This window comes from Lissotriton vulgaris, chromosome 8 (genome assembly GCF_964263255.1).
Source record: "Lissotriton vulgaris chromosome 8, aLisVul1.2, whole genome shotgun sequence".
Taxonomy (NCBI): domain Eukaryota; kingdom Metazoa; phylum Chordata; class Amphibia; order Caudata; family Salamandridae; genus Lissotriton; species Lissotriton vulgaris.
Genome location: NC_141696.1, coordinates 744,181,123 through 744,207,955, shown reverse-complemented (window position 1 = coordinate 744,207,955; position 26,833 = coordinate 744,181,123). Strand labels below are relative to the sequence as shown.

Here is a 26,833-nt window from a genome sequence, read left to right as displayed (position 1 = left end):
CTCAGTTCGAAGATCGTATTTTATTATACGCTGATGATATATTGCTTTATTTGACTTCTCCCAGAAAATCCCTTAATGTTGTTTGTGATGTCTTGGCCTCGTACGGTAGGAATTCAGGTTTGGTAATAAATTGGTCAAAATCCTATTTTTATGTGTTATGTGGTGATGCCCCTGTCCTCCTCGTAATTGTCCTATTCAGATCGCTCAGAACGGGTTTAAATATCTCGGGATCTATGTTTCAATGGATCCCACACTCCGATATGACATGAATCTCCTTCCTCCATTGGCTCGGCTGAAAAGTGAAGTAGCTGGCTGGAAGAAACTTCCATTGTCCCTATTAGGACGAGCGGCCCTTTTTAAAATGATGTCCCTCCCCCGATTTCTTTATGGCCTCCAGAATACCTTGGATGTGGTGCCATCTAGCTATTTTCGAGAAGTAGAGGGATTGCAGCGTAGCCTACTTTGGGATGGCAGACTGCGTATAGCGGTGGCCAAGTTGACGCTCCCATGGTACGACGGAGGTATTGCCCTCCCAGATATTAAGAGATACTATTGGGCGTCACAGTTGGGAGCTATAAACCATGGTACCTACGGATCCAATATGGATCCAGGCTATGCAATGGATAAATGCCTGCTCCCTGGCGGTAATTACAGTTTAGCGCTGTACACAAAAACTGTAGAGAGAGGTCTGACTGGACCCACCAGAGTTGCAGTTCACATATGGCATGACACTCTTTGTTCACTGGGATGGAAAGATCGTCTTACTTTGGCTACTCCGTTATTTGGTTCGGTAAAGTTGGGCAGTTTGTGGAATTTGAAGGGTTTTGATCGATGGAATTTGATAGGGATCACCACTGTGGGAAATGTTTGGGTGTAGGGAAGAGGTAAATCATTGAACTGAGTGGGACAGAGTACTTTTGCTATGTGCAGGTGCGAAATGCATTGAGGTTGGTGTTCCCTGATGGGGGGGAGATACCGGAAGCGTCCCCATTAGAGCATTGAATACTGGATGGACATCTACCAGATAGCACCATTTCTCTTATTTATAAAAAGTTAATAAATCATAGAGCAGATCTCTTAGTAGACTTAAGGGATAAGTGGACGCAGGAGGGTATCGAAATTCAAGTATTGGCAATCAGCAATTTCTTCCCCTAAGGAAGTGGCGATCCCAGCAAGATTGAGGCTTGTTCAATTGAAAATACTGCACAGGGTCTATGTCACTGGTCCACGTCTAATTAAAATGGGTTTAATGGGAGATGGTTTGTGTAAACGTGGTTGCGGCCAGTTGGGGACATTTCTTCATATCCTGTGGGAATGCCGATATATGATAGACTACTGGAACAGTGTCCATAATGTCATGCAGGAGATGACGGGTGTGGCTCTCTTGCCGGAAGCTAGGAGATGTATATTGAACATTTGGGAGCCTACAGACCTGAACATTGCACAAACTCGATGGGTCACTCTAGGGGCCATGATTGCTAAGCGGAACATAGCACAGCAGTGGGGAGCGGCAAGGCCACCTACGCTGGAAGGATGGATAGAAAGTATGGATTGGTGTATGTTTCGTGAAAAAACTGTTTATCTGACACGGGGTCGCCCTAGAAAGTGAAATAACATTTGGTGACCCTGGAACCAATACAGAGGAAATATGTGTACCACCCATAGCAATTGTTTTTGATAATCCTTATTCCCCATGACCCCTACATGTTAATTTGCCTGATATTTGTGCTCTATGCCCCCCGATTATTATTTTTTGTACCATATGTCGAAGCTGTTACTGACCCTCCTCTGCAAAGTATAACGATGTCTTTTTTGATGCCTTGTTTTAATGAAAAGAAATATTTAAAAAAAAAAGTGACTTCCTTTTGGAAGCCGTTGCTGCTTATTTCGCATACTCAGTTTTAGGCTGACTCCTATTGAGGACTTCGATGTCATGATTTTTTTCTTCTCTTAAAATTTTTCCGGATTATGATGGACATTTTTTAATCAGACCTATTGGCTTTACTAACAGTGGATATTACAATGTCATGCTGGTGAGATTTTGGATTTTTAGGCGGACAACATTTTTTGCCTCACCTACTCGATTTCGAACTGAATGTTTTATTGAACTCTACTTTCAACAATTGAGTCCCTTTTCTTATCTTATCTGATACGTGCTCGGATCAAGGGAGGGTGATATATAGATATATGTAGCCTGAATACTGTGTTAAGTTAGCATGAGCTTTTTAGGAGTTTAAACGCCATTTTACCTTTCTGCTGCTTTTGCACATGACACACATCTACTGCCTTAGCTTTGAGCCTAGTAAAATGTTTTCGATTCATACGAGAATAATATGTTGTTGCACTGATATCAGCCTTGCTTGGTGAGCTGTGTCTGTACAGTGGGTGCTGAAACCTTCAAGGATATCTCAACACAGTAGTTGTTATGAGCACTGATCTTCGCACGTTCTTAGACATAACATACATGCAGCTGCAGCCAAGTTCTGGCTTTAGGCGCATTTTATATTGCTTTGCACAAGAGCATACGAACACACTTGATGGTGCTTCGCATGCAGAGAGCTGGTTGCCGATGATGTGATCCCTTAGCACTAGGATCTTGAGGTATGGGGCCGCTCTGCTAAAACCCAAAAGAGACCTTCTTAGATATAATATAATATAGTAGCTAGGGAGGGTGAGAATTAGGTTTTGTTAAACCCTATTCATTTTAGCATAATACTATGCTTGCACCGTTTGTGTTCTATGGACTAGTGACTATGCTGATTACTTTGTTTCTTATAATATGTTTGCTTGTATTAGCTAAGAAAATGCGTTTGAGAGCACTGCATTAGTGAATAAACATTTCAAATATGCACGTGTCCTCTTTTACTCCTTGTTCTGGATTGAAATGATTGTAAAACGAAAGAGTGTTGAACGTTATCTGAGGTGTACAAAGTTCATGTTCTGGTTTGTCTAAGCATTGGGAGTTTATGATGACCAATGAGACACTGATTGCTAGTCTGGTAGGGGATTTTTGGATACTAAGGTGAGTTTTGGCACACCCTAATTTACCGAGATTCCAAGCCTCTATGCACAGTTCTGTCTGAGCACGGAATCCCTGCGACAGAATAGAAATTGAAAATCTGTTTGGACTTCATTATAGAATTTGAAAATTGTACATTTACTTCTACCACTAACATAGACACTGAAAGATTCATATATTTGACAATACCATATTGTAAAACAGTGCCCCAGCGCTAAATGAGCGGGTCCAGCATGATGATTTCAGACGCACTAATGGAGCTATTTGTGTTTCCTGCCACAGGGTTATAACAGCCATACTGCAACCTTGACAAGGTACGGAAACCCACTGTGGTATCGAATTAGATGGTATGATGGCGGCCGCATTTACTCAAAGACTTACCTTGTAAAGGACTTTGAATCTCAGTTTGCATTATGCCGACACTCCCTGGTGGGCAGGACTATTTAAATGGATTACTGAAGTGCGTATTGCTGCTTACATCCATCACCCAACACCTGTGACCAAGGGCGCGAGGACGCTCGAAGCACGTCAGGATATGCTGGCTGTAAGAAATCTCTGCACTTGTGTTGGGTGTCAGTGAAGCTGCCTGACAGGAAATAAACATAACACATGGCGGGTGGCTCTCCAAGTCTGGTGCTTCTTTTTGATGGAATTAATTGCGGCCTGCCGGGGTCGCGGAGATGCCCTACCGCTAAATGAACGGGTCCAGCGTGTGATTTCAGACGCACTAATGGAGCTATTTGTGTTTCCTGCCACAGGGTTATACCAGCCCTACTGCAACCTTGACAAGGTACGGAAACCCAATGTGGTATCGAATTGGATGGTATGATGGCGGCCGCATTTACTCAAAGACTTACCTTGTAAAAGACTTTGAATCCCAGTTTGCACTATGCTGACACGCCCAGGTGGGCGGGACTATTTAAATGGATTACTGAAGTGTGTATTGCTGCTTACATCCATCAGCCAACTCCTGTGACCAAGGGTTCGAGGACGCTCGAAACGCATCAGGATATGCTGGCTGTAAGAAATCTCTGGACTTGTGTTGCGTGTCAGTGGGGCTGCCTGGCAGGAAATAAACATAACACATGGCAAGTGGCTCTCCAAGTCTGGTGCTTCTTTTTGATGGGATATATACACCGCAAAAGGCACTGACCTAAGAATGCGGTGGTTTTGTGGGACCGTATCATTGCCTCTTAGGTTTGGTTACACCGGACACACGTAAATTCAAGCTTCCTTTTGAATCACTGCTGTAAGTCCCTTTTCCTTTGTATTTCGATATTTGATCCAAAACTGTGAGCTGTCTCCGAATGCAGAGTATGTTTCAAACGGAGAGAAAGGAACTGTTAAGGAATATGCAGGATTTGGAAGTCAGCGATGTTATCTGAAGCAAGAATGTGTAAACTGCTTAAAAGCGTGACTCTGGTTTTAAAAGGAAGGATATTAATGGCGATGCCTTCTGATGCAGTTGGAGGACTCGTAACAATCCAGTCCGGGTTTTTGTTTGCAACATAATAGAGCATGTTGGGAATTGACTTTCAATAGTACAAAATAAGAGGGCATAACGATGAATAACATAGTCTGTAAAAATAACCATGAAGCAAATTTCGTTTTTGCAGGGTTTATATTGTTGTGGCTTTGTTTAAACATATTTTGGTTATGCCGTCTGTGGGATAATAAACTACATTATCTCCCATGCCTGTAGCGACCAAATCACTGTGGAGTGAAGTGCATCTTCGATTTTAATGAACTGTAAACCTTTAAAAGAGGCACCAATATGGCGCAACAGGTTGATGAAGGCAGCTTGACTGCCGAAACGCGTCCCTGTTCCTGTAAATGCTGTAACCAAGAAAATTAAAACGGAAAGAACCCCCACAACAACGTGTGCTGGCCCCTCAATGTAATTCAGTTGGGGAATATATATATATTTATATAAAAACTATGGGTTTTTAAGTGAATTTCTAAGGATTTTGAAATGAAACTTTCTTACTATAACATCCTTGAAACCTGTGGGTTTTTTCAGTGAATTTCAAAGGTTTTTTTAAATGCTAATTTTGAACTATGATGTCCTAAAAAGACTTTTTTTTATTTTTAAAAGTTTTATCAAAATAATTTGATGTTTTGTCTTTTCTAAAATATACATGTTAATTTTTTTTAAATGTAATTCTTTTTGTATTGGATTCACCTACCCATCGATCACCAGTCATGGTGGTTGCAAGAAGCCAAGACTTTTTCAGCATATTGATTAAGTTGTGTACCATGTTCGTTTGATGAGCGAAGGATGCGCTGTTCTCTACAATGTACCCTCTGCATCTTGCAAGAGAACAGCTGTGACATGAGCAACAAAAGCAGGCAACTGAGGCGAATACTGCTTGACCTAGCAACTCATCTGCCTTCCACAACAACTTCTACACCAAACATCATTCCAGACCTTGCCAGAGTAGAGCAACTTTGTGTTAAATGTACGAAGATCTTGTGTTTTGGTGAGCAATCCCTGGATGTCATCCTGGTTGCCATTAGGAACCATCACTGTTAATTTTTTTTTTTGCAATGATGTTCCAATTGCATCATTTTTTGATAATTTTCACTGTTGGTTCTGTTTATGTTTTCATTTTTTTGAAAAAAACACCCCAAAATATAAAAAAAGTGTTAAAAAACAAAAAAAATATTTACAAATAAGAAGAAAAAAATTGTACTTTTCAGAACCACCTATTTGGTTCAAAATAGACAAATTTGTAATTGTATGAATTTTGGTGAGTGGAATATATGGAGAAGTGTATGGGTAGTGCATGTGTGATTGCATGAGTGCATGTGTACTACCTGAGTGATTGCCTGACTACATGGGTAATGCCTAGGTGATTATAAGAGTGCATGGCTAATGTCTAGGAGTGCATCAGTAGTACCTGTGTGATTGCAGAAGTGAATAGGTAGTGCCTGGATGATTTTATAAGTGTATTGGTACTGGATGGGTAATTATATGAGTAAGGGTTATTATATGCTTGAGTTATTGGATGTGTGTAAGAGTAGTGCCTGGGTGATTGAAGGAGTACATGGATAGTACATGGCTGATTGGAGGAGTGCATGGGTAATGCCTAGGTGCATCGATGAGTGCATCTGTAGTGCCTCTGTGATTGCATGAGTGCAGGAGTAATGTGTGGGTAATTGGAGGAGTGCATGAGGAATATCTGGCTGATTGCATGAGTGCAGAAGTTATGTCTGGGTAGTTGCATGACTGTAGTGATAGTGTGTGGGTGATAGAAAAAGTGTACAAGTAGTGTCTGGGTGATTTTTTTAAGTGCAAGGTAAGTGGGTGGATGATTGGAGGAGTGCATGGGTAATCCCTAGCTGCATCGAGGAGTGCACTAGTAGTGCCTGTGTCAAGTCAAGTCAAGTCAGGAGATTTGTATAGCGCGCTACATACCCGGAGGGTCTCAAGGCGCTTGAAGAAGGGAGGGGAATTACTTGTCAAATTTTTAAGTTGCTTTCTGAATGCTAGGTGGTTCTAAGTGAGACGAAGGTGAGTGGGGAGTGAGTTCCAGGTTTTAGCTGCGAGGTAGGAGAAGGATCTACCTCCCATGGTGGTTTTATTGATGCGAGGAACGGTAGCAAGGGCTTGGTTTGCAGAAGTGCAGAGGTAGTGTCTGGGTGATTTTATAAGTGCAGGGTTTCCGGCTGAATGATTGGGGTAGTACAGGGGTAGTTCCTGGGTGATTAGAGGAGTGCATAGGTAGTGCTTGGGTTATTTTATAAGTGCATGGGTACTGTCTGAGTGATTGAAAGACTGCATGGTTAAAAGCTAGGTGATTGCATGAGTTCAGGGTAATGTGTAGGTAATTGGAGGAGTGCATGAGTAATATCTGGCTGATTGCATGAGTTCAAGAGTAATTATTAGGTCATTGCATGACTGTAGTGGAAGTGCCTGACTAATCAGAAAAGTGTATAAGTAGTGCCTGGGTGATTTTGTAAGTGCATGGAACTGGCTGGGTGATTGGAGGAGTGTATGGGTAATGCATGGCTGCATCAAGGAGCGCACTAGTACTGCCTGTGTGATTCCATGAGTACATAGGTAGTGTCAAGATGTTTTTATAAGTGTATGGGTATTGCCTGGGTAATTATATGAGTACAGCAGTAGTGCCTGGGTTATTGGAGGACTGCAAGGGTAGTGACTGGATGATTGAAGTTCATGGGTGATTTTCATGGGTGATTTTGATGAGTGCATCAGTAGTACCTCTGTGATTACATGAGTGCCTATGTAGTGTCTGGGTGATTTTATAAGTGCATGTGTACTGCCTGAGTGCATGTTTAGACTATGTGATTGCATGAGTGAGGGGGTAATGCCTGGGTAATTGGAGAAATGCATGAGTAATGTGCGGGTAATTACATGAGTGCAGGGGTAATGTCCACATGGTTGCATGAGTGTCTTGGTACTGCCTGGATGATTGGAGTAGTGCATAGGTAATGTTTGAGTGATATTATAAGTGCATAGTACTGGCTGAGCAATTAGAAGACTGAATAGACACTGTTTGGGTGATTGAAAGAGTTCAAGGGTAGAGTCTGGGTGATTGCACGTGTGCAGGGGTAATGTCTGGGGGATTAGAGGAGTCTATAGGTAATACCTGGGTGATTGCAAGAGTATACAGGTAATGTCTAGCTGACTGCATGAGTGTACAGGTAGTGCCTGTGTGATTGGTGGAGAACATAGGTAGTGTCTGGGAGATATTCTAAATATATGGGTTCTGACTAGGTGATTGGAGAAATGCATGGATAGTGACCCGGTGATTGGAGGACTGTGGGAATAGTGCCTAACTGTGTAGATGAGTGCATGGGTAGCCTTGGTAAAAATAGACGAGTGCAGTAAAAACAACTGTAAACATTAGCTCACATTATCATGTTTGTTACATTATTTTACTAAAGAAGATACAAAACTCAGTGGAAGTATTTTACAGTAGTTTTGCTGTAAACTGAATTAAAATCTTTTCAAACTTTACCATTACCTTCAGAAAAAAACAAAAAACTGTTATTGCATATAATATTATACTTTCAAGAACAGAACATAGTTTTAGAATTACATAACATACTCAGTTTCCTTTTTCGCTGTTCTCAGATTCTACTGAATTTCTCCATACATAGTGATTTCAATGTAGATCATCATACAACAGCGGGGGGGGGGAAACAATCAATGAGATTGTAAAAAAACAAACAAATTTGCATTGAAAATATTTACAATTGTAACTATCTGTTCATTGTCTACAGTTTCTAAATTACAATTTCAACTACATTAAATATTTTATTTTATTTCTCTCAGTACATTGGGTATACTATAAAGATCAAAAATATAAACTACTTCTTTGAAACACAATTTTACAAATACAATTAGCACAGACAATAATCCAAACAGTAATTGTTCAGATCTTTGCAATAGGCCGAATAATGTTTCCAAACCCATTTGCATTAAACATATCCAAAATACACTTGTTAACATGTGTTCACATCTTCCCAAAAGGTTAAATGAGGTTTTCAGAACAGTTGAACATCATAAATATTAGATATGAATTTGATAATTCGTAAGGCAACCTACATTTGAATTCCAAATGGGTATCATTGCAATGGGTCCATCCTTTATTGCACTTTAAATAAAAAGTATAGTGTCCAGATGTTGTAGTAGGTCCATCATGGAAAGTAATACCTACTGCTTTAAAGTTCTTACTGAAATTGATACTTGACTTGCCACAAAATGTTGTTTGTCATATTTCCCTTTTGAACACACTATACATTTCTCATATACAGGATATTCACTTAAGTTAGGAGCATAAAGTCTTCTTAACCAATTGTACTCTCTTACACAATTTACAGCACAATCTTTTTTGCATCAAAAGCAACCAAATATAAACCAGATAATGTTCTTACTCTAGACAATGCAACGTATGCCATGCCTTCTTTAAACACTTTACTTCCAATATTTACAAAAGTACTGTCTACACTTAAACCTTGAGATTTATGAATGGTTACTGCATATGCTAAAGAAAGAGGCAACAGGTTTCTAAGAAGATACACGTCTTTTACAAGCAAAAAACAAATAGCACTACATCCAATCTGTTTTGCCTCTTCAATCTGATCAAATTAAATCTTCACAAATTCAATTACATCTCTGTTCTGATAATTAACAAAATCAGCAACTTTTCCCATTGCTCCATTTACTAAACCTTTTTCTACATCCAAATTATGCAGTAAAATTACCCAACAGTTTACAGATACAACTAAAGTCTTTTCTAAACCAGCAGTCTTAGATACAGACTTCTCCAAAGAATCCAATGTTGACTGTAATTTCTCTGAGAGAAGAATAGTAACTCCTTTGTGTTCCATTTTATCAATGGCTTCCATTTTCACTATTGGTTGTTTTTCCAGTTTCAAAAGTTCTTGATTGAATGTAGAAAAACCATGCAGTGTTGGCATTAGGCAAACTATAGACTTCTTTTATTCAATTTTTTTGTACATTATTTCAGGTGCAATGTTTTCATTTGGAAACAAGTTCATTAGTAGCCGACTATGTAAAGCTTCTTTACCATGTTTTGTCAAAAGACTATTTCTTATATCTTGAAGAATGTTTCCATAATATTCATCACTTGCTTGTCCCATATTCTTTACAAGTTCTTTATATTCAAAATTAGACCAAATGTTCAGATTTTCAATCATTCCCAAAGATTTCCTAGTGTCTTCTTGGACAAGTGTTTTAAAAACTGGTTGTCCTTTCACAGGAGTACGCTGTACTAGATCACCAAATACAATTACCTGTTTTCCTCCAAATAAAACATCATAATCTGTTTATAAAATATGTTGCATTTTTAAATGTACAAAGGCAAGCATAACGTTTGAGACCATGCTCACCTCATCAATGATTAGAAGTTTCATTTTCTTCAGTACTCTTGAGACTTCATAACAAGCTTCTCCAGATAGTTTGTAATATTCCAACTTATTTTCATGTTAAACAGGTAGCATGAGTAATCAATGTAATGTAATGCTGCTAATCCAGTTGGAGCAGTTACAACAAAAAATAAATGTGATTCAGTGGTGTTGTGTAGATAACTGGCCAAAACATTAAGAAACATTTTCCTGATCCAGCTTGCCCACTGATGTACATTCTAATAGGATTAAATGTTGTGCATTGGCATTCTTTTTTTGTCATGCAGTAAACTATGCTGTATCTGTTGTGTCACTTGCTGATATATTTCTTTTTGTTTAATATTTATTTTTTCTTCTAAGTTTCCCAACTCAATAATACCCTGGTGTGCTTGTTGCATTGTTATTTCTACTTCATACATGGCTATTGCTGCTTTATTTTCAAGAATTGGTTGTCCTAGTGGATCTTGACTCAGTGGAACAGAACTTTGGCTAGCTTGAGAACTGTCTCAAGCTACTCAATTGCAATAGAAGTTTCTTGTTCAATTTCTTCATTTAACATGTGTAGATAGGTTGGGAAAATTGTGCATTGAATGCTATCTTTACATGCATACTACTCGCTGGTTGTTGTGCTCCTGAGGCGGAAGCCGGGTGCAAGTCATTGTTTTAAAAATTATTGTCACAGAATTAACTTGTGTTTTAATTTACTCACGCTTTGGGGGAATTTGCTGTCCTAAGCAGCCGAGTCACTGCTGCTGCGACATCGCTCTCCATCACGCTAAAACCCGAGGCCACGCCCCCTTCCGAGGCCACGCCCCCTATCAACCACTACTTAAGGCGCTGATCTAGGGCGCCAGGTAACTCGCTGGTTGTTGTGCTCCTGAGGCGGAAGCCGGGTGCAAGTCATTGTTTTACAAATTATTGTCACAGAATTAACTTGTGTTTTAATTTACTCACGCTTTGGGGGAATTTGCTGTCCTAAGCAGCCGAGTCACTGCTGCTGCGACACCGCTCTCCATCGCGCAAAAAACCCGAGGCCACGCCCCCTTCCGAGGCCACGCCCCCTATCAACCACTACTTAAGACGCCGATCTAGGGCGCCAGGTAACTTGCTGGTTGTTGTGCTCCTGAGGCGGAAGCCGGGTGCAAGTCATTGTTTTAAAAATTATTGTCACAGAATTAACTTGTGTTTTAATTTACTCACGCTTTGGGGGAATTTGCTATCCTAAGCAGCCGAGTCACTGCTGCTGCGACACCGCTCTCCATCGCGCTAAAACTCGAGGCCACGACCCCACGGGCCCCACCTAAAGCTGCATAAAATATGTGCTTATTCCGGACGTGCAGCGGACGAGCGCAGCGGGCGCGACGTTTGCGCGCCGAAGGCGAGCCTAAAGCAAGCCCGTCTGTGCCCGTTCGCAACCGCACGAGGCCAGAGGCCACCCCCCTGCCCAACTACCGAGCCATACCATTACTTACAGCTCACACTCCCTTCTGCAACTATACCAGCCTTCTGAGCCATCCTGTCTACACGCTTGGGATCCGTCAATGAAACATCCTGCATGCTGTAACTGCGGCTTTCATTTTCCCCCCACCCCCCTTTGAAACCTAAAACATTCTCTATGCTCCTGCTCAACTTTCGTTCACTTCCCAGACATTCTATGGAAGTCCGCCTAATGATAGAGGAAATTAACCCAGATATTCTCTTGGCCACAGAGACGTGGTTACAGGACCATTCAGAACCTGATCTAGTACAAGCTCTCCCGCCCGAATATCAAATCTGTCGCCTCGACCGCAAAAAGGGAACTGGAGGTGGCCTAGCAATAATCCACAAAGAGATTTATGAAGTTGCCAGCACCCCGGTGCACCTCCCAGACAGTGAATGTCTCTCTTTCTCCATAAAATTCAGTCCTATTCATACCTTCTCCGGTATACTTATATACCGTCCGCCAGGACCCCAGGGTCCTTTCCTTTCAAACCTTGCTCCAACAATTGCAAACTTGGCACTCAGCTCTGCTAACTACACAATCCTGTTCAATATCAACATCCATCTGGATGATCTGACCGACCCCTCTGCCAGAGAACTTATATCAAGCTTACAAGCCCTGGATTTACATCAACTTGTCCTCGGGCCCACACATCAAAAAGGGCATCTCCTAGACCCCATTTTCAGTAACTGTCCCAACCTTCTAAAAAAAAACCCTTCCCACTGCCCTGGTCTGACCATTTTCTCATCCCATTTACCTGGACCCCCCCCATCTCCCTCCTTCAAAACCTCCGACGACTTTGCTATCAAGGAACTGGCAAAAAATCTCCTTGCCCGAATGGCAAACTTCCTTACAATGTACAAAACCCCCTAACTCATCGAACCCTATCCAGGGGAATGACAACTACAATAGGTGGATCACCAACTCCTTAAATCTGGTACTCCCTATGAAAAGTCTTCGTCCCAAGCGGGGCAATCCAACAGCCCCATGGTACACAGACGATTTACGGAAGGCCAAACGCGCCTGTAAGCAGATGGAAAGAAAATGGCGCCTTGACTACTGCCCAGCAGATAAAGTCAGTTACAGAGCAGCTATTAAAAGTTATAAAGCAGACATCCAACAAGCTCAGGCCACATTCTATGAACAAAAAATAGACAAGGCTGCGAATAAACCTAAGGAGATTTACCGTATAGCCAAAACCCTCCTGCGACTTCCTGAGACTCCTAAAGTCCACAATAACACCCAGAACCATTGCGAGGAAATAGTGGAATTTTTCCATCAAAAAATAGAATTGATCAACTCCTCCTTCCCCCATCCCACCTCCCCGCCCAGAGACCCTACCGACACTGACCCTATGGTAGCCCCACTCAGTGTCCTCAACAACTTCCCAGCTCTTGATAAAATCAATCTGGAAAAGTACATAAGAATGGTCACATCTGGATCCCCAACTGACCCAGCCCCTCCTAGGGTTCTCTCCCAAATTACCAGCCAGATTTCACCCATCATCCAAAATCTGCTCAATTCCTCCCTCGATACGGGTTTTGTCCCCCCCCCCGATGGAAGAGAGCCATGGTCAAAGCGCTATTAAAGAAACCTACCCTCGACCAATCCAACCCTTCCAACTACCGACCCATCTCCCTTCTACCCTGGCTCAGTAAAATTCTGGAAAAACCTGTCAACTCCGCTCTGACAGACTTTCTAGAATCCAGCAACATACTGGACCCCACCCAGACTGGTTTTAGGCCCCGCCACGGAACTGAGACTGCCCTGATTGCAGTGACGGAGGAGGCAAGAAGGATCCTGGACGGTGGCGGCTCCACGGCCATCGTCCTACTTGACCTAAGTGCCGCCTTCGACACTGTAAATCATAGCATCCTACTCCATCACCTTAGTAGGATTGGAGTGTCAGGCATAGCGCTCACCTGGCATGAATCATTCCTCACAGACAGATCCTTCCAGGTATTCAAAAGGGAGTTCACCTCCTCTAGTAAACCTCTTAACTGTGGAGTGCCTCAGGGCTCCTCCCTGAGCCCTACCCTTTTTAATGTTTACCTTAGCCCCCTAGCTGATGTCGTCAGCCCTTTTGGGGTGAAAATTGTCACCTACGCGGACGACACTCAGCTGTTGGTAGCACTGGACCCCCCTCTCAATTCCAACCACAGCCTACACAATTGCCTGAAAGCTGTTGCGTCCTGGATGTCGATCTCCTATCTAAAACTTAATAGGGACAAAACAGAGGTAATGCTCCTTGGAAATAACATCTCTAAATCCATCGATACCATCTGGCCCCTCTGTTTAGGTAGCCCCCCGAACCTAAGGATCAAATTAAGAGCCTTGGGATCTGGCTCGACCACAATCTCACCTTCAACTACCAAGCCACCAAACTAGCTGCTATCTGCTTTGGGCTGATGAGGTTGCTCCGCAAGATTCTCCCACTCCTCCTGTTTCACTCTAGATGAATCATGGTCCAAGGACTAATCCTGTCACGCCTCGACTGAGGTAATGCCCTATACCTAGGTGCCCCACAGTCCACACTGTCCAAACTGCAAGTTATCCAAAACTGCGCGGCAAGAATCCTCTTGAACCTTCCTCGCCGATCCACAGTCAAAGCCAGATTAAAGGACCTTCACTGGCTCCCAATGAAAGCTAGAATAGAATTCAAGAGCATGTGCGTCGCGCACCGCTCCTACTGGGGAACAGGCCCCGCCATAAATCAACGATTGGTGGAAGCCTATCATCCTTCCCGGGCCCTCAGATCCGCGACCTCCTACCTAACCTCCGTACCACGTATAAGAAGAGCCAGATGCGGAGGTCGCTTGCTTTCCTACAACCTGGCCAGGATCTGGAACACTCTTCCCCTAGCAATCAGGTCAGAACCCAACCTGCTCACATTTCGAAAACTCTAAAAAACTTGGCTTTTTAATAAATCCCTCACTTAACCTTTCCCTCTGCTCCCCTCACTCCCGCTCCTACAGTTCAACCCACCAGTTTGTCTACAGCGCTGGGACGCCTTTGGGTAGCCATTGCGCTTTACAAATCCTCATTACATTCCATTCCATTAAAATAATCTTCATAGCACTCAACATCTCCAATTAATTACATTTCACTATGCCAAGGCTTAAAGAGTTGCAGAAGAGCTAAATTGAAAAATTCACTTTAATCTGGAGTCTCACAATTGAGTTTCCTGTGGTTAATAAGATTTCCTTTGGCATGTTTTACCAAACATCCATCCCATCCAATGACTGCATATTTTTCTTCATTCATGTTTTCTGTAACATTTCTCTTAAAGCTGTAATGTTACAATACTTCATAGAGACTTATGTTTTCCAGATGTGGACTCATTTTGGGACAGTACGTATGCAAAATATTCGTTTTACCAACATCTGTACTTTCTGGTTCATTCAATGCTAAGTATTCAATTTCTTGTAGAGATTTCAAAACCCTATTTTGTGTAGCGGCAAGACCTAGACTTATCCAAATGATTCCTCTTGGCTTTGAATATAAACTTGCAGAGGTCAACCGATCCGAACATTCGTAGGATCCAATTTCTCGATGGGAAAGCATCTTCAAACTAAAGCTGTACAATTTGTTAGTAAGACTCTTCTCCTGTGCAAGTTTTTCCCACATTTTCTTCAACTCTGTCTCTTCAGATTTAGTTATACCTGTCGTAACGTAGCAAGCAACAGCAATTGAATTATCTGCACCATACTCGATATCCATGTTTGCATTCCACATTGTCAGAATCACTGGATTGTCCACATTAATATACTTTGAATCTTCAGTTCTTTTTATGTTGTATGCATTCTTCAGACATTTTCAACTTATAGTATGTCTTACTGCTGACATAAAACTATTGACTCTTCCTTTTGAAATTACTGGATATGGGAATACAAAACGACATTCTGTATAAAATTTTCCCTTTGACTTGTATTTTCGGCGACAATATTTTTACCAAATCGATGACTTTGGAACTGTAAAACTTGCTCTCTTAACCTCTGTTCTCCTCCATTTTTGGAATGGCACAGGTAACATAGTCTTCAATGAAAGACAAAACAGTTTAATCAGAATTGGTTCCAAATGTAGGTGCATTCTTAATCCATAATAACATGTGTATATGAGGAGCACCTCTGGCTTGGTATTCCTTTCTCCAAAAGAAATCAGTAACTTCTCCAAGAGGTGGATTATTTTTATTGGAGATAAAAAAACATCACAGCTTGAAACCTATGATTAAAATACATGCACACATTTATGGGATCAAAAGAACACAGTTCTCCAGCTGTCTTCAATTCAATATTCTTGACATTTGAATTTACCTGTGGAAGAAATTCAAGTAAATCATCCTACTTGTATTCAGCACAGCTAAGCATAACAAACCACGTAGGAGTACCTAAGTTTCTTAACATACATTTAAGTTCTCTGTGACAATTATACTAATATTCATTAGTTCCACGTTGACACACCATCAAATTAATTAACTGACATTCCAAATAATCGTCCACCAACCAATAAGCACCAAATTGCTCCCACTTTTGATTATTTTCCTTTTCACATCAACATTCCTAGTTTGACTTCTATAGTGAGTAGGTCGACAACAAACACAAAACATAACTTAGTTTTTCACATGAAAGTATCTTTAAATTTATAATTTCTCCTGCAAACTTCTCAGTACTAATATCTTCTACTTGTTCTTCAACACCTACACTTATCAAGCTCCCACTTTCTCTACACTCCTCTTGTGAACCAAAGATACAAAATTGTATATCATCACAAAAGTTTTTACATCAGACATTGAACCATGCAAAAGAGCTGCGTTCATTTCACTTAAAGATAATGCAGGACTTTTTATGTAGCACAATCTCCTTACTAACCCCCCCATTTCTGAGTGATGTTCTGCTAACAGTCTTAAATGATGAAAAATACTTTCACACACTTTTCTAGAAATACAAGCGAGAGAATGACCCTGCAACTTAGTATATTGTCTCACTTTAGAAGGATCAAGGGCCAGAGGTACAACCCTTTTTTGCAGCCGCAAACGGGAGATCCTACCGTTTGTGGTAGATTCCTGTCAAATACTACAAATACTACTGCAATCCCACTTATACACTGGAGCTTTTTGTAGGTCTCCCTTGAACTTCTTCAGCTTTTACTTCTTCAACATTTCTAGGAACCATCTTTTCCTTTTCAATTTCAGAACCATTTTTGATTTTATAACAATGACCACTGGTATTAACTGCATAAAGCTTTTTTCAGTAAAGAATGGTTCAGTACTGGAAGTGTGCTTCCATTCACCAGAAAAGGTTTTGTAAAATGTACTTCTATTAACTAGTCTTTTTCTTTTTCTTTTCTCCTTCATAAACTGCACTGTTGTATTCAATGTTGGCATTCTCTTCAATACTAATATAAATAATTATCGTTTATTCCAAAGGCAGTATCTACTACACTTTCAATCTGTTTCTTTTTCTTATACGCTGCACAACTTTTTAAAATACTTTTTCCTCCTTTGGTTTGTCTTTTGATCATTAAATCCCTCCACAACTTTTTACATAAATTGTTTAGTTCTTTTACCAGAAGCCACTTTATCCTCAGTATCTTTTTGGTGTTTTTCTGCTGCACTCGTTTTAGTTTTCATTAAGTACTTCTGTTTCCTTTCTTCTCTTTTCATGTTTATTGACATCTTTTATTTCTAATTCAAATAAAATAGCCTCCTAAAAACAAATAATAGTTTAAATATTTTAGTACCTTAATTAAAATTTCCAAATTAATAACATTTTAATTTTTTAAAATAACAACTAAGAGCAAAATTACAATTACAGTTCTACTGCATGTATAACTCATAAGAAGCAACAGATGCACAGAAAAGGGCAAGATAGGTGCAGAAAGAGACAAGAGAAGTGTAGAAAGAGGGAACAGGGATGTAGGAAGAAGGAAGAGATGGGAGAAACAGGGAAGAGGGTAACAGAAACAAGCAAGATAGGTGTAAAAGAGACAAGAGGGGTGCAGAAAGAAGCAAGTGAGGTACAGAAAGAAGTAAGAGAAGTACACAAAGAAACAACAAACATGCACAATGAGACAACAGTGGTACAGAAAGAGGCAACAAAGGTGCAGAAAGAGGCAAGAAAAGGACAGAAAGATGCAAGAGGGTCGCAGAAACAGGCAAAAGAAGTACAGTTAGAGAGAACAGGGGTGCACAAAGAAGCAAGAGAGGTGGTCACTCACGTTTGAGGTAGTTTTTCAGAATATCAAATACCAGAAACTCTTAAAGATTTCCTTTTTCACACAAGAAATGTAATGCACCTCTCCCAGAAAGGTGAAATCAGAAATGGCAAACGTTCCCTCTCATTTAGCACTCAAATAGATTTAGGTATTAAATTGCATTGCTTCCATCATTATTTCAAATTGTAAAACACATTTCTATTTGTTAGACATATTAACCCTTTCTTCAAAAGGTACCTAAATTGCTTCTCTAATTTTCTTGTGTTGTGAGTCCACCACAGTGTAGCCGCGAATCCAATGGGAGTTCAAAAACCTATTTTTAATATTACTATGATAGATTTTCAGCAACACACTACTTCTGCACATACCACTCTCTTAGACAACCTGAATTTACTACCTTTCATTTCACATTTTAAGTCCTAAGTTCAGTTTCAACCCTTACCCCATTCAACTTAATGCCAGATTCCATAGTAATAGTTCATGGAACTTTCAACTGTACTGGCAAATCACAAGTTCACTGTAGTTTTGAGTTTAGCACACTAACTTACTAACGCAAACAGCAGGTGTGGTTGACTTTTGCTAAATATTACCTTATCATATCTACTGTACCTTTGAAACATTTTCTAATAATCAATCAGACACATGATACCTCAACAAAGTAACATGCATCCTATTTATGAGTGCATCATCTTGATGAACAGCCAATCAATTATCAACTTTTAAAAACATGTTCTCCACCATTTTAGATACCTCTCATTCTACCAACTGACTACCTCAGCTACAGACATCTTTTCGTTCCTTCCAGACATCCCTTCAAGATGCTCCCAGTGTGGATTGTAAGGCACCGCTATGTTTTCTAGTGCAAAAGGTATGCTGAACGTAGAGGTATTGCCAAAGACCTAGATTTTCAAAATGTGGATATTAAATGGATTGCACAGAGAGGATTAAAGTAGAACCAATTGATGCCTTTGGTTAAAACTGTTTTCCATCTCCAAACCCGACCTCATGATTGTGCACTGTGGTGGCAATGACCTAGGCACATTGACTGGGGTAGGTCTAGAAATGCCAATCAAGGATACCTTTGCACAGTTGATGTTGCTTTTGCCTAAAACTGTCTTTGTATTCTCTAATATATATGTCAAAGACAGAAATGGAAGTGGTCAAATCAATTCTGTCCACAATTTGAGAAAGCTAGGAAGAATGTCAATAAAGCTGCTTCGGCATACCTCATAGATCATAGAATGGGGTCCATCTACAACAACAATCTACATTTTGATATGAGCGACATGTACAGAAGAGATGGAGTGCACTCAACAACCTAAAGCTGTGCATACGCACTTACATGTAGTTACAAAAAACTCATTATGAAAGCAATGGCTCTTTTTAGACCCTCCCTATAACCCAACAGTTAATCTTAACTATAAAAATATACATACTCTTTTTTTATTTTGCTTGGAGTCATAAACCCATCACGTTTACACTGGGGGGCCACGCTGAGTGCCGCAATGGAGTTGCAACGCCAAGCACGCAACTTATTTTCCAAGAGACATGCCTCTCTCCAGAGCAACAAAAAATAATAGAGGAGAAAGAAAAGCTTCAGAAAGGAGACATAATAGAGGTCCCATTAGAAACTTTTAGATTTATAAGCACACTCTTTCTTGTAAAAAAAAAAACCAAAGGTTGGAGACCTGTCATAAACTTAAGCTAACTAAACAAATATTTGGTTTACAGAAACTTCACAGACACACTGCTGTAGCTAAAAAGAACTATCTCGAGCAGAGAATTGACAAAGCCGATAATACGAGTCGGGAACTATTTAGGATTGTGAAGGAGTTTGTCAATCCCGTCGTAGGCACCCGTGTACATTCACATACGGAAGAATGGATTAAACAGCTTGAAGACTTCTTTGTGGCTAAAATCTTAAAGATTCAGGACTCTTTCCCGTCTGTGGATCCTTCAACTGATGCCGCTGTTTCAGGGGGTAAGTTGAAGCTTAAAGCTTGCTTACAGGCAGAATCTGGGCCCTTACTATCTGTCTTTCCCCAGCTGTCCTGTGAAACATCGCTCGAGCTGCTATCCCGTTTGCAATCTGGCTCTCCTCTGGATGCCTGTCCGGCGAAATGTTTGGGCAGGGTGGCTTCAGCTGTGAACAGCTTGCTGAACCCCCTGCTTAATCTATCATTGAGCTCCGGGGTGGTTCCTCGACAATGGAAACACGCACTTATTCTGCCGTTGATCAAGAAGCCTCTGCTAGATCCCCTGCAGCTGGCTAACTATAGACCGATCTCCCTCCTCCCTGCTCTGGCGAAGGTGTTGGAGAAACATGTTCAGCATACTCTTACCACCTTTATTGAGAATAACAAACTGCTGCATGACTCCCAGTCTGGTTTTCGTGCGAACTATAGCACGGAGACAGCTCTGGTAGAGGTAACCGACGCCATCAGGGAGACGCTCGATCAGGGGGGAAAGGCTATGTTAGTCATGCTGGACCTGTCGGCGGCTTTCGACACCGTCCCACACGCAGGTCTCCTTTTAAGACTCAGGGAGATAGGTCTGCGGGGGACGGTGTTGGATTGGTTCCAATCCTTTCTCGCCGACCGCCGACAGGTGATCTGGGCTCCGCCGTTCTCTGCTGAAATGCCTTCGCTGGAGGTGGGGGTGCCTCAAGGCTCCATTCTGAGCCCCACCATCTTTAACATATACATGGCCCTTCTGGCGGAGGTAGCGGAGGCGTTTGGGGCCTGGGTCATCTCATACGCTGACGACACCCAGCTCCTGTTCACCTGCAGGAAGGGAGAGGTCTTCGACGGCGGCAGAATCAAAGACTGTTTGAGCGCAGTCTTTGCATGGTTTCAGCGGCACAGCCTTAAATGCAACTCAGACAAGTCTGAGCTGCTCTTTTTCGGCTGTGCCCCTGATCCTGGTTGGAAGACATGGTGGCCCCAGGACATGTTCCCCCCTGAGAAACCATCTTCTCAAGTAAAAAATCTTGGAGTGGTGTTCGACGATGATCTCTCGTTCCGTCCACACATTCTGGGATTATCAGGGAAATGCTTCGGCATCCTCAAGATGCTTAGGAAATTCCTCCCACTGCTCTCACTGCAGTATCGTAGGAATGTAGTCCAGGCGCTTGTGGGATCTCGTCTGGATTATGCAAATGCGCTTTTTGCAGGCCTACCAAAGTATCTTTTATCCAGACTGCAAATCGTCCAGAATTCGGTGGCCAGAGCCATTTATGGCCTGCCTAGGAGAGCCAGTGCCTCATCGCTACTAGCTAGGCTGCACTGGTTACCGATTTCTGGCAGAATCAGATTTAAACTCCTTACACTGGCGTTTAAAGCCCTTCATTCTGTTGGTCCCAACTATCTTAGGAAGCGTATTGCTTTCTATGCGCCACGGAGGACGCTGCGGTCAGCTGACTTGGCCAAAATGGAGGTGCCTGCGGTTAAACGTGCCCGGATGGGCGGCCGATCCTTCCAACATGTGGCAGCTTGTTTGTGGAACGAGCTCCCACTTTCTCTTCGGAAAGCGAATAACCTTCTGGCTTTCAGGAAGGAGTTGAAGACTTTGCTCTTCACTAAGTAATCATCGTGACTGTAGCGTGTCTGCCTTTGGTTTCATGGTTTCTTCAGGCCTCTTTGCTAAAGCGCCGGGACACCCTCTTGGGGTAGCCGTGCGCTCAAAAAGTATGGCTTAACATAACAACATAACATAACATAACTTCAAGAAGGAGGGCATCCATCTCTTTAGGGATTTTCCTCTAGAGGGAGACTGGCTAGTCAAACTAGACCTAAAAGATGATTACTTCACCATTCTTATGGCCCAATCCCACCGACCCTTTCTTCAATTTGTCTGGAAAAAATCACCTTTACAAATTTCAAGCTCTTCCCTTCGGACTATCCTCTGCCCCTTGGCTGGTACGGAGATCGAATCTGTCTGGATCAAGAAGCCAAATTGGAACTAGCCTGGTGGCTCGAGAACCTAGACGCTTAGAATGGAAGAGCAATCTTTGGTTCAAAACCAGAGTTTGTTTTAGAATCAGATGCAAACCTTCATGGCTGGGGAGCTTGCCTTCTCAATCAGAACACTGGTGGTATCTGGTCACAAGAGGAATCATCTCACCCCATAAATTATTTAGAACTAACAGCTGGGCTTTAAGCCCTCATGAGAGCACCAAATCAGCGGACCTCTTGAATCTTACAAATACATTTTGGATGTTCTATCTGGAACATAAGATCGCTCTCAAATCGGAATACCTTCTGGGGAAATCGAACATCTCTGCAGACTGGAACTCAAGATTCTTGTTAGATTGCAGCAATTGGAAACTGAATATTTCTGTGTTCAGTACCCTAAACAAGATCTGGGGCCCTCTAGAGATCGACTTATTTGTGAGCAGACTAACCTTTGAACTGGGGAACAACTTCAGCTGGATGCCAGACCCAAGTGCTCTAGCAGTCAACGCCTTACTACAATCTTGGAAAGGAGCCAAGGTGTACGCATTCCCTCCCTTTGCCATGATTCAGAGAATTCTTCAGTTAGTGAGACAGGATCAGTACTTCCTTGCCTAATAACTCCCTTTTGGCCAACCCAAGCATGGTTACCCACCACTGTAGAACTAGCTTGCAACCCCCCCTTCTTAATTCCTACCCTAGAGAATCTTCTTGCAGACGTAGACGGAGGAGTTCACCCCCTAATTCAGAACAGGAGTTTAACCCTTCTTGCCTGGAAAGTGTCAGGATATCCAATGAAATCTTTCGGCAACGCCTGCAACTCTCCTCAGGGAGTCTTGGGCCCCAGGCACTCACTACGGATATAAATACATATGGAGAATCTGGGTACGTTGGTGCCTGGAAAGGGACCTGGATTCCTTGAAAGCACCTATTTTTTACATAGTTAACTTCCTTGTTAAACACTTTGATAAAGGCCTCAGCTATAGAAGTATCAATTGCTATAGATAGGCTATTTCTGCTGGTCATGTCCTTGTCAATGGTAAAGTGGTAGGATAAAAATGTCATTGTTTTTAGAGTGATGAAAAGCATTAGCTTAAGAAGACCTCCTAACCTAAATATGAAAGTCTTTGGGATGTCAAACTAATCCTTGATCTTTTCAATAACAGGCCTGTTAATACTCTGCTCAATAAAAATAAAAAATAAAAACCTTTCCATTAAGCTGGCTACTCTACTATGCCTAATTTCATGCAGAAGGGTCTCTGATATCAAAGCCATGGAAATTACAAATAGATCTTTTAACATGTTCTAAGTCAAATTTGAGATTTATAGAAGAACAAAGACTATGTCTGATTCAATCTGTTACACATGTTTTGATTTATGTCCAATACTTTGCGTTGTGGACTGCATGAGAGAGTATGATCGCAGAATGTTTGCTCTTCGCCCTCAGGATGTTAACCAATTACTTATATCCTTTGTTAAACCCCACAAAGGCATAACCTTGATGGGTTAAGACTGTCATGAGTTTAGCAGGTATTGACTAAAAGAAATGTCAAACCCACTCCCTTAGAGGGGTGCTATGGCCAGTAAATCTCTATGGTCTGGAGGTAAGTTGGACAACATTCTCAAAGCTGCTGACTGGTCAAATGCTAGCACCTTTGCACGTCATTATTGCAAGCCTATAGAACATATGTCTGATGCTGTTTTACAAAACTACCAACATGCATAATGTAGCCTCAGTTCGTGTAATGAAATTGTGATTCTCATATTAACATGACTAGAGAATCTGGATTTCATTAACCCCTTCCATGCTGATGACGAACCCCAGCCTTCATGCACTACTGTGTTCGTGTGCTGATGACGGCTGGGGTTCGTCACGGCCCACCCCTGTTCGTGCTGTTTACAGCACACCAGGGGAATTGAGGCCGCATGGAAAGGGTTAAAGACACAGAGGCTGACATTATGCCTCCCATCCCACCCCTTGGTGGTCTTACAATGATTTAATGCTGTTTTTGTTTCCAGTTTATTACTGTAGTTTTTATTACCAGTACTTGTTTCATCTCATGTCCTTTTAGCTTGATAAGCTTGACACTATTTTTTACATTCAAGAGATAATCACTTCTTTCTTTTTTCAGGTAACGCTCCTTAACTGTGTGTCGTCTGGCCTTTGGTTTTACCTTCGTTCTTCCTTCTCGTTCATCCTGCTCATCAGAAGATCGTTTTGATGTTTCAAGTTTCATGAACTTATATTTCTCCACATTTAAAAGAGGCAGATTGTTGATGGTTCCTGCCTTTCATGTGTTGCTATTTTTCTGGAACCTTTTAATATTGTGATGTAAGCGGCTGCTTGGACTGCATTAAAGGAATAATGCATAATGTCAGCCTCCGTGCCTTTAATGAAATCCAGATTCTCTAGTCATAGTTAATATGAGAATCGCAATTGATATCACAAAACGAGAACTCAAGATAAAAGGGAAAGAAATTTCTCAAGACCAGGATCAACAGTAATTGGTGCGGAAAGAATCAGTGCAATCTATAATTAAGGCATGGCAGGCCGATCAACAGTTCCTGTACACAGATATACTACCTAATCAATGGCTTAAAAATGATATTTTAATGTTTCAAATAGGAATTTATCCTTGTTATGAGAACAAAGACATAAAATGGGCTGTGTTGGATCCTGAACGGAAATGTATCTGCAACCTAGGCATAAAATGTGAAATTTTGCATATACTTTTAGATTGCTTAAATGTCATTGATGCATGGGAATTGTTTCTACGCCCAGTTGTTAAAAAATATGGTATTAAAAATCGTGTCCATGCAGCTGACTTGTTAGCTGAAATGCACTACCTGGACATAGCATAAGCAATAGGAAAGTTTATGCTAGAATTTAAAAATGTTTTAAACATAATTTTTATGATGAATTGTATGAAAATGAAATTTTTGAGGAATTAGGATTTTATGTCATTTACATCTATTTTATATTTAATAGGATGGTATTTATGTAAGATCAAAATGTTTTTATGTGTTTAATGGCCAATGGTCTGAATAAACATTATTTTTGATTCAGTGACATTTTGACCCAGTCCAGAGGACTATTTCCCTTTCACGTGGTGCTGCTGCATGCCAGGGTATAATATTTACGCCTCTAATAGATTGCTTGCAATGAAGTGCATATGAACTATTTCATAAGAACAGGCCTCTCTATTGAATCCTAAGTGATCATTCCTAACACACCCACTTTCCCCTTGACTCTGCTCCTCCTGTATCCCTCCCCTGCTCTCTCCCCCTTGTGTGGCACTCCTCATTTCACCAGCACCTCCCTATCATTCGTCCTTCCTGCCCCTCACTCTTTACCCTGTGTGCTCCTTGTCGCTCCGCTAGCTACCTTCTCTTGCTCCACCCTCCCAATCGTCCCTCTTTACCCTTTGTGCTCCTTGTTTGTCCACCGCCAACCCTACTTGTTACTACCTCCCTCATTTCCCTGTGTCATTCTAATTCCCCCACTGACCATCTCTTCCTGTTCCCTACAGGAGTACTTCCTTTCCTTCTTCATAAATAAAGCTCCATCGCCATTCAGTCTCTTTTTTGCATAGAAATAAGACTGTACTGAAGGCAAGTGAATACAGACCTCCTGACTTTGATGTAGCTTGTTGCCCTTTGGATGCCAAATGCATCTGATCATCCTCCAACAGGTGATACTTGCAATGCAGAGGGTGGGACAATCAGTCCACTTCTGTACTGCAACCAACATCCAAGTCCTGTGGCTCTTCTCCGAGACCATGGCACCACCGCAGTTCTTGACTGGAAGATATCCCCCAACAATGGGCTCTACCACCAGGCCCATGTGCACCCTACAGAAAAATCTATGTTTCAATAGTGTTGCAAGCATGAGAGCTAAACCTTCTGGCCAGGAGTAAAAAAACTGCTAGTCTGGAAGATTTCAAGCTCAGATAGATATTCGAGTTTGGCGGACTATCAGGTCAGGTCCACTTAGTTACCTTACCAAGATGCTGTGTTTTCTCTATCAACTCTCAGTTGGCTTTTAGTCCTGCATCATTTTCCTGAGCTCAGGAAATGGCCCATACAAAGTGCAGCTCCAAAGCTTTCTTATATTTTTTAACATTACTGAAGAGATAAATTCACTCTTGAAAGGTTTGGGATCCACTGTTAATGAAAATTAGAATTCTGTATCAAACTGCTGAGATTCTCTTTGCCAATCAGCATGCCTAAAATGCAGCCACTAACTATTGTTGTTGATATTGTAGCCTTACTGGCTGAGACAAGAAGGAAACACTGTTTATTTGCCTGTGATGAGTGAGATAGAAGAGACATGTGCTAATTGTCCTGTTGTCCATATGTTACGATATTAAGCAGCTGTGAAAGGTACTTGTCTTCATTAAGTGCCGTCTCCTTTGCTTCTGGCTCATAATTGCAGAGCAGACAATAAACAGTGGTTCAAGGGCGCTGCAGATATATTTAACACATAAGGAAGATATAATGTAATGTAATGTCACATTTTTATAGCGCGACTATCACTCCAAGTAGCATCTTGGCACTGTGTAACGTAGCCAGATGGATCAGGCTGCTGACAGATGGAGTTCTGAAGTCCTACGCGCTTATACTAGGGCTTTGCCAGCAGTATCAGTGAGTGTGTTCAGATCCATGTTTTCAGCTCTTTCCTGAATCGGCTCTCATCGGTGAGTTGCCGCAAATTAGGAAGCAGCTTGTTCCAGGCCCTAGATCCTATGACTACAAGGGATTTTCCTCCCTTGGTGGAGAGCTTATATCTGGGCACCGCCAGTAGGTTCAGGTTTGATGACCTGAGGACCCGCGAAGGTGCGTAGCACCTGAAACTATTTGCAAGATATTTAGGCCCTTGCGAGTGGAAAGCTCTGAAAGTGATTACCAGCAGTTTAAACAAAATGCGTTTATGTATTGGCAACCAATGGAGGGCTTTGAGCGCGGCCGAGGCGGACGACTTCCTTGGCCAGCCAAGAACAAATAAAGCATAGTTAAGAACCTGAAGCAGGCAAATGCTATGTGACCAAGTTCATATTCATGATTAGAGACACTGGCAAATGTACACATGTGAGGAGTGACACTTTTAATGTATAAGAATAGAATAAGACTCACTTGTGGCTCCATGAGTGCTACTTTCTTGGACAGCAGGAGCAGGATCTGAAATACAGAAGTAATCTGGTTAAGCCACAGAGGGTAAAGGATGACACCTTCAATCAAAAGCATAAATGGTTCCTGAATGTATAACTATATGTA

General features: G+C 41.6%; 1 protein-coding gene across 1 annotated transcript in view; it reads right to left on the bottom strand.

Moving 5' to 3' along the window:
• Positions 1-26,833, bottom strand: part of LOC147697944 (uncharacterized) — a 1,308,576-nt gene that overhangs the window by 480,366 nt on the left and 801,377 nt on the right. Inside the window, exon 15 of the mRNA XM_086936165.1 lies at positions 26,693-26,737. Coding sequence (XP_086792291.1) covers positions 26,693-26,737 — 45 coding nt within the window. The remainder of the gene's footprint in view (positions 1-26,692; positions 26,738-26,833) is intronic.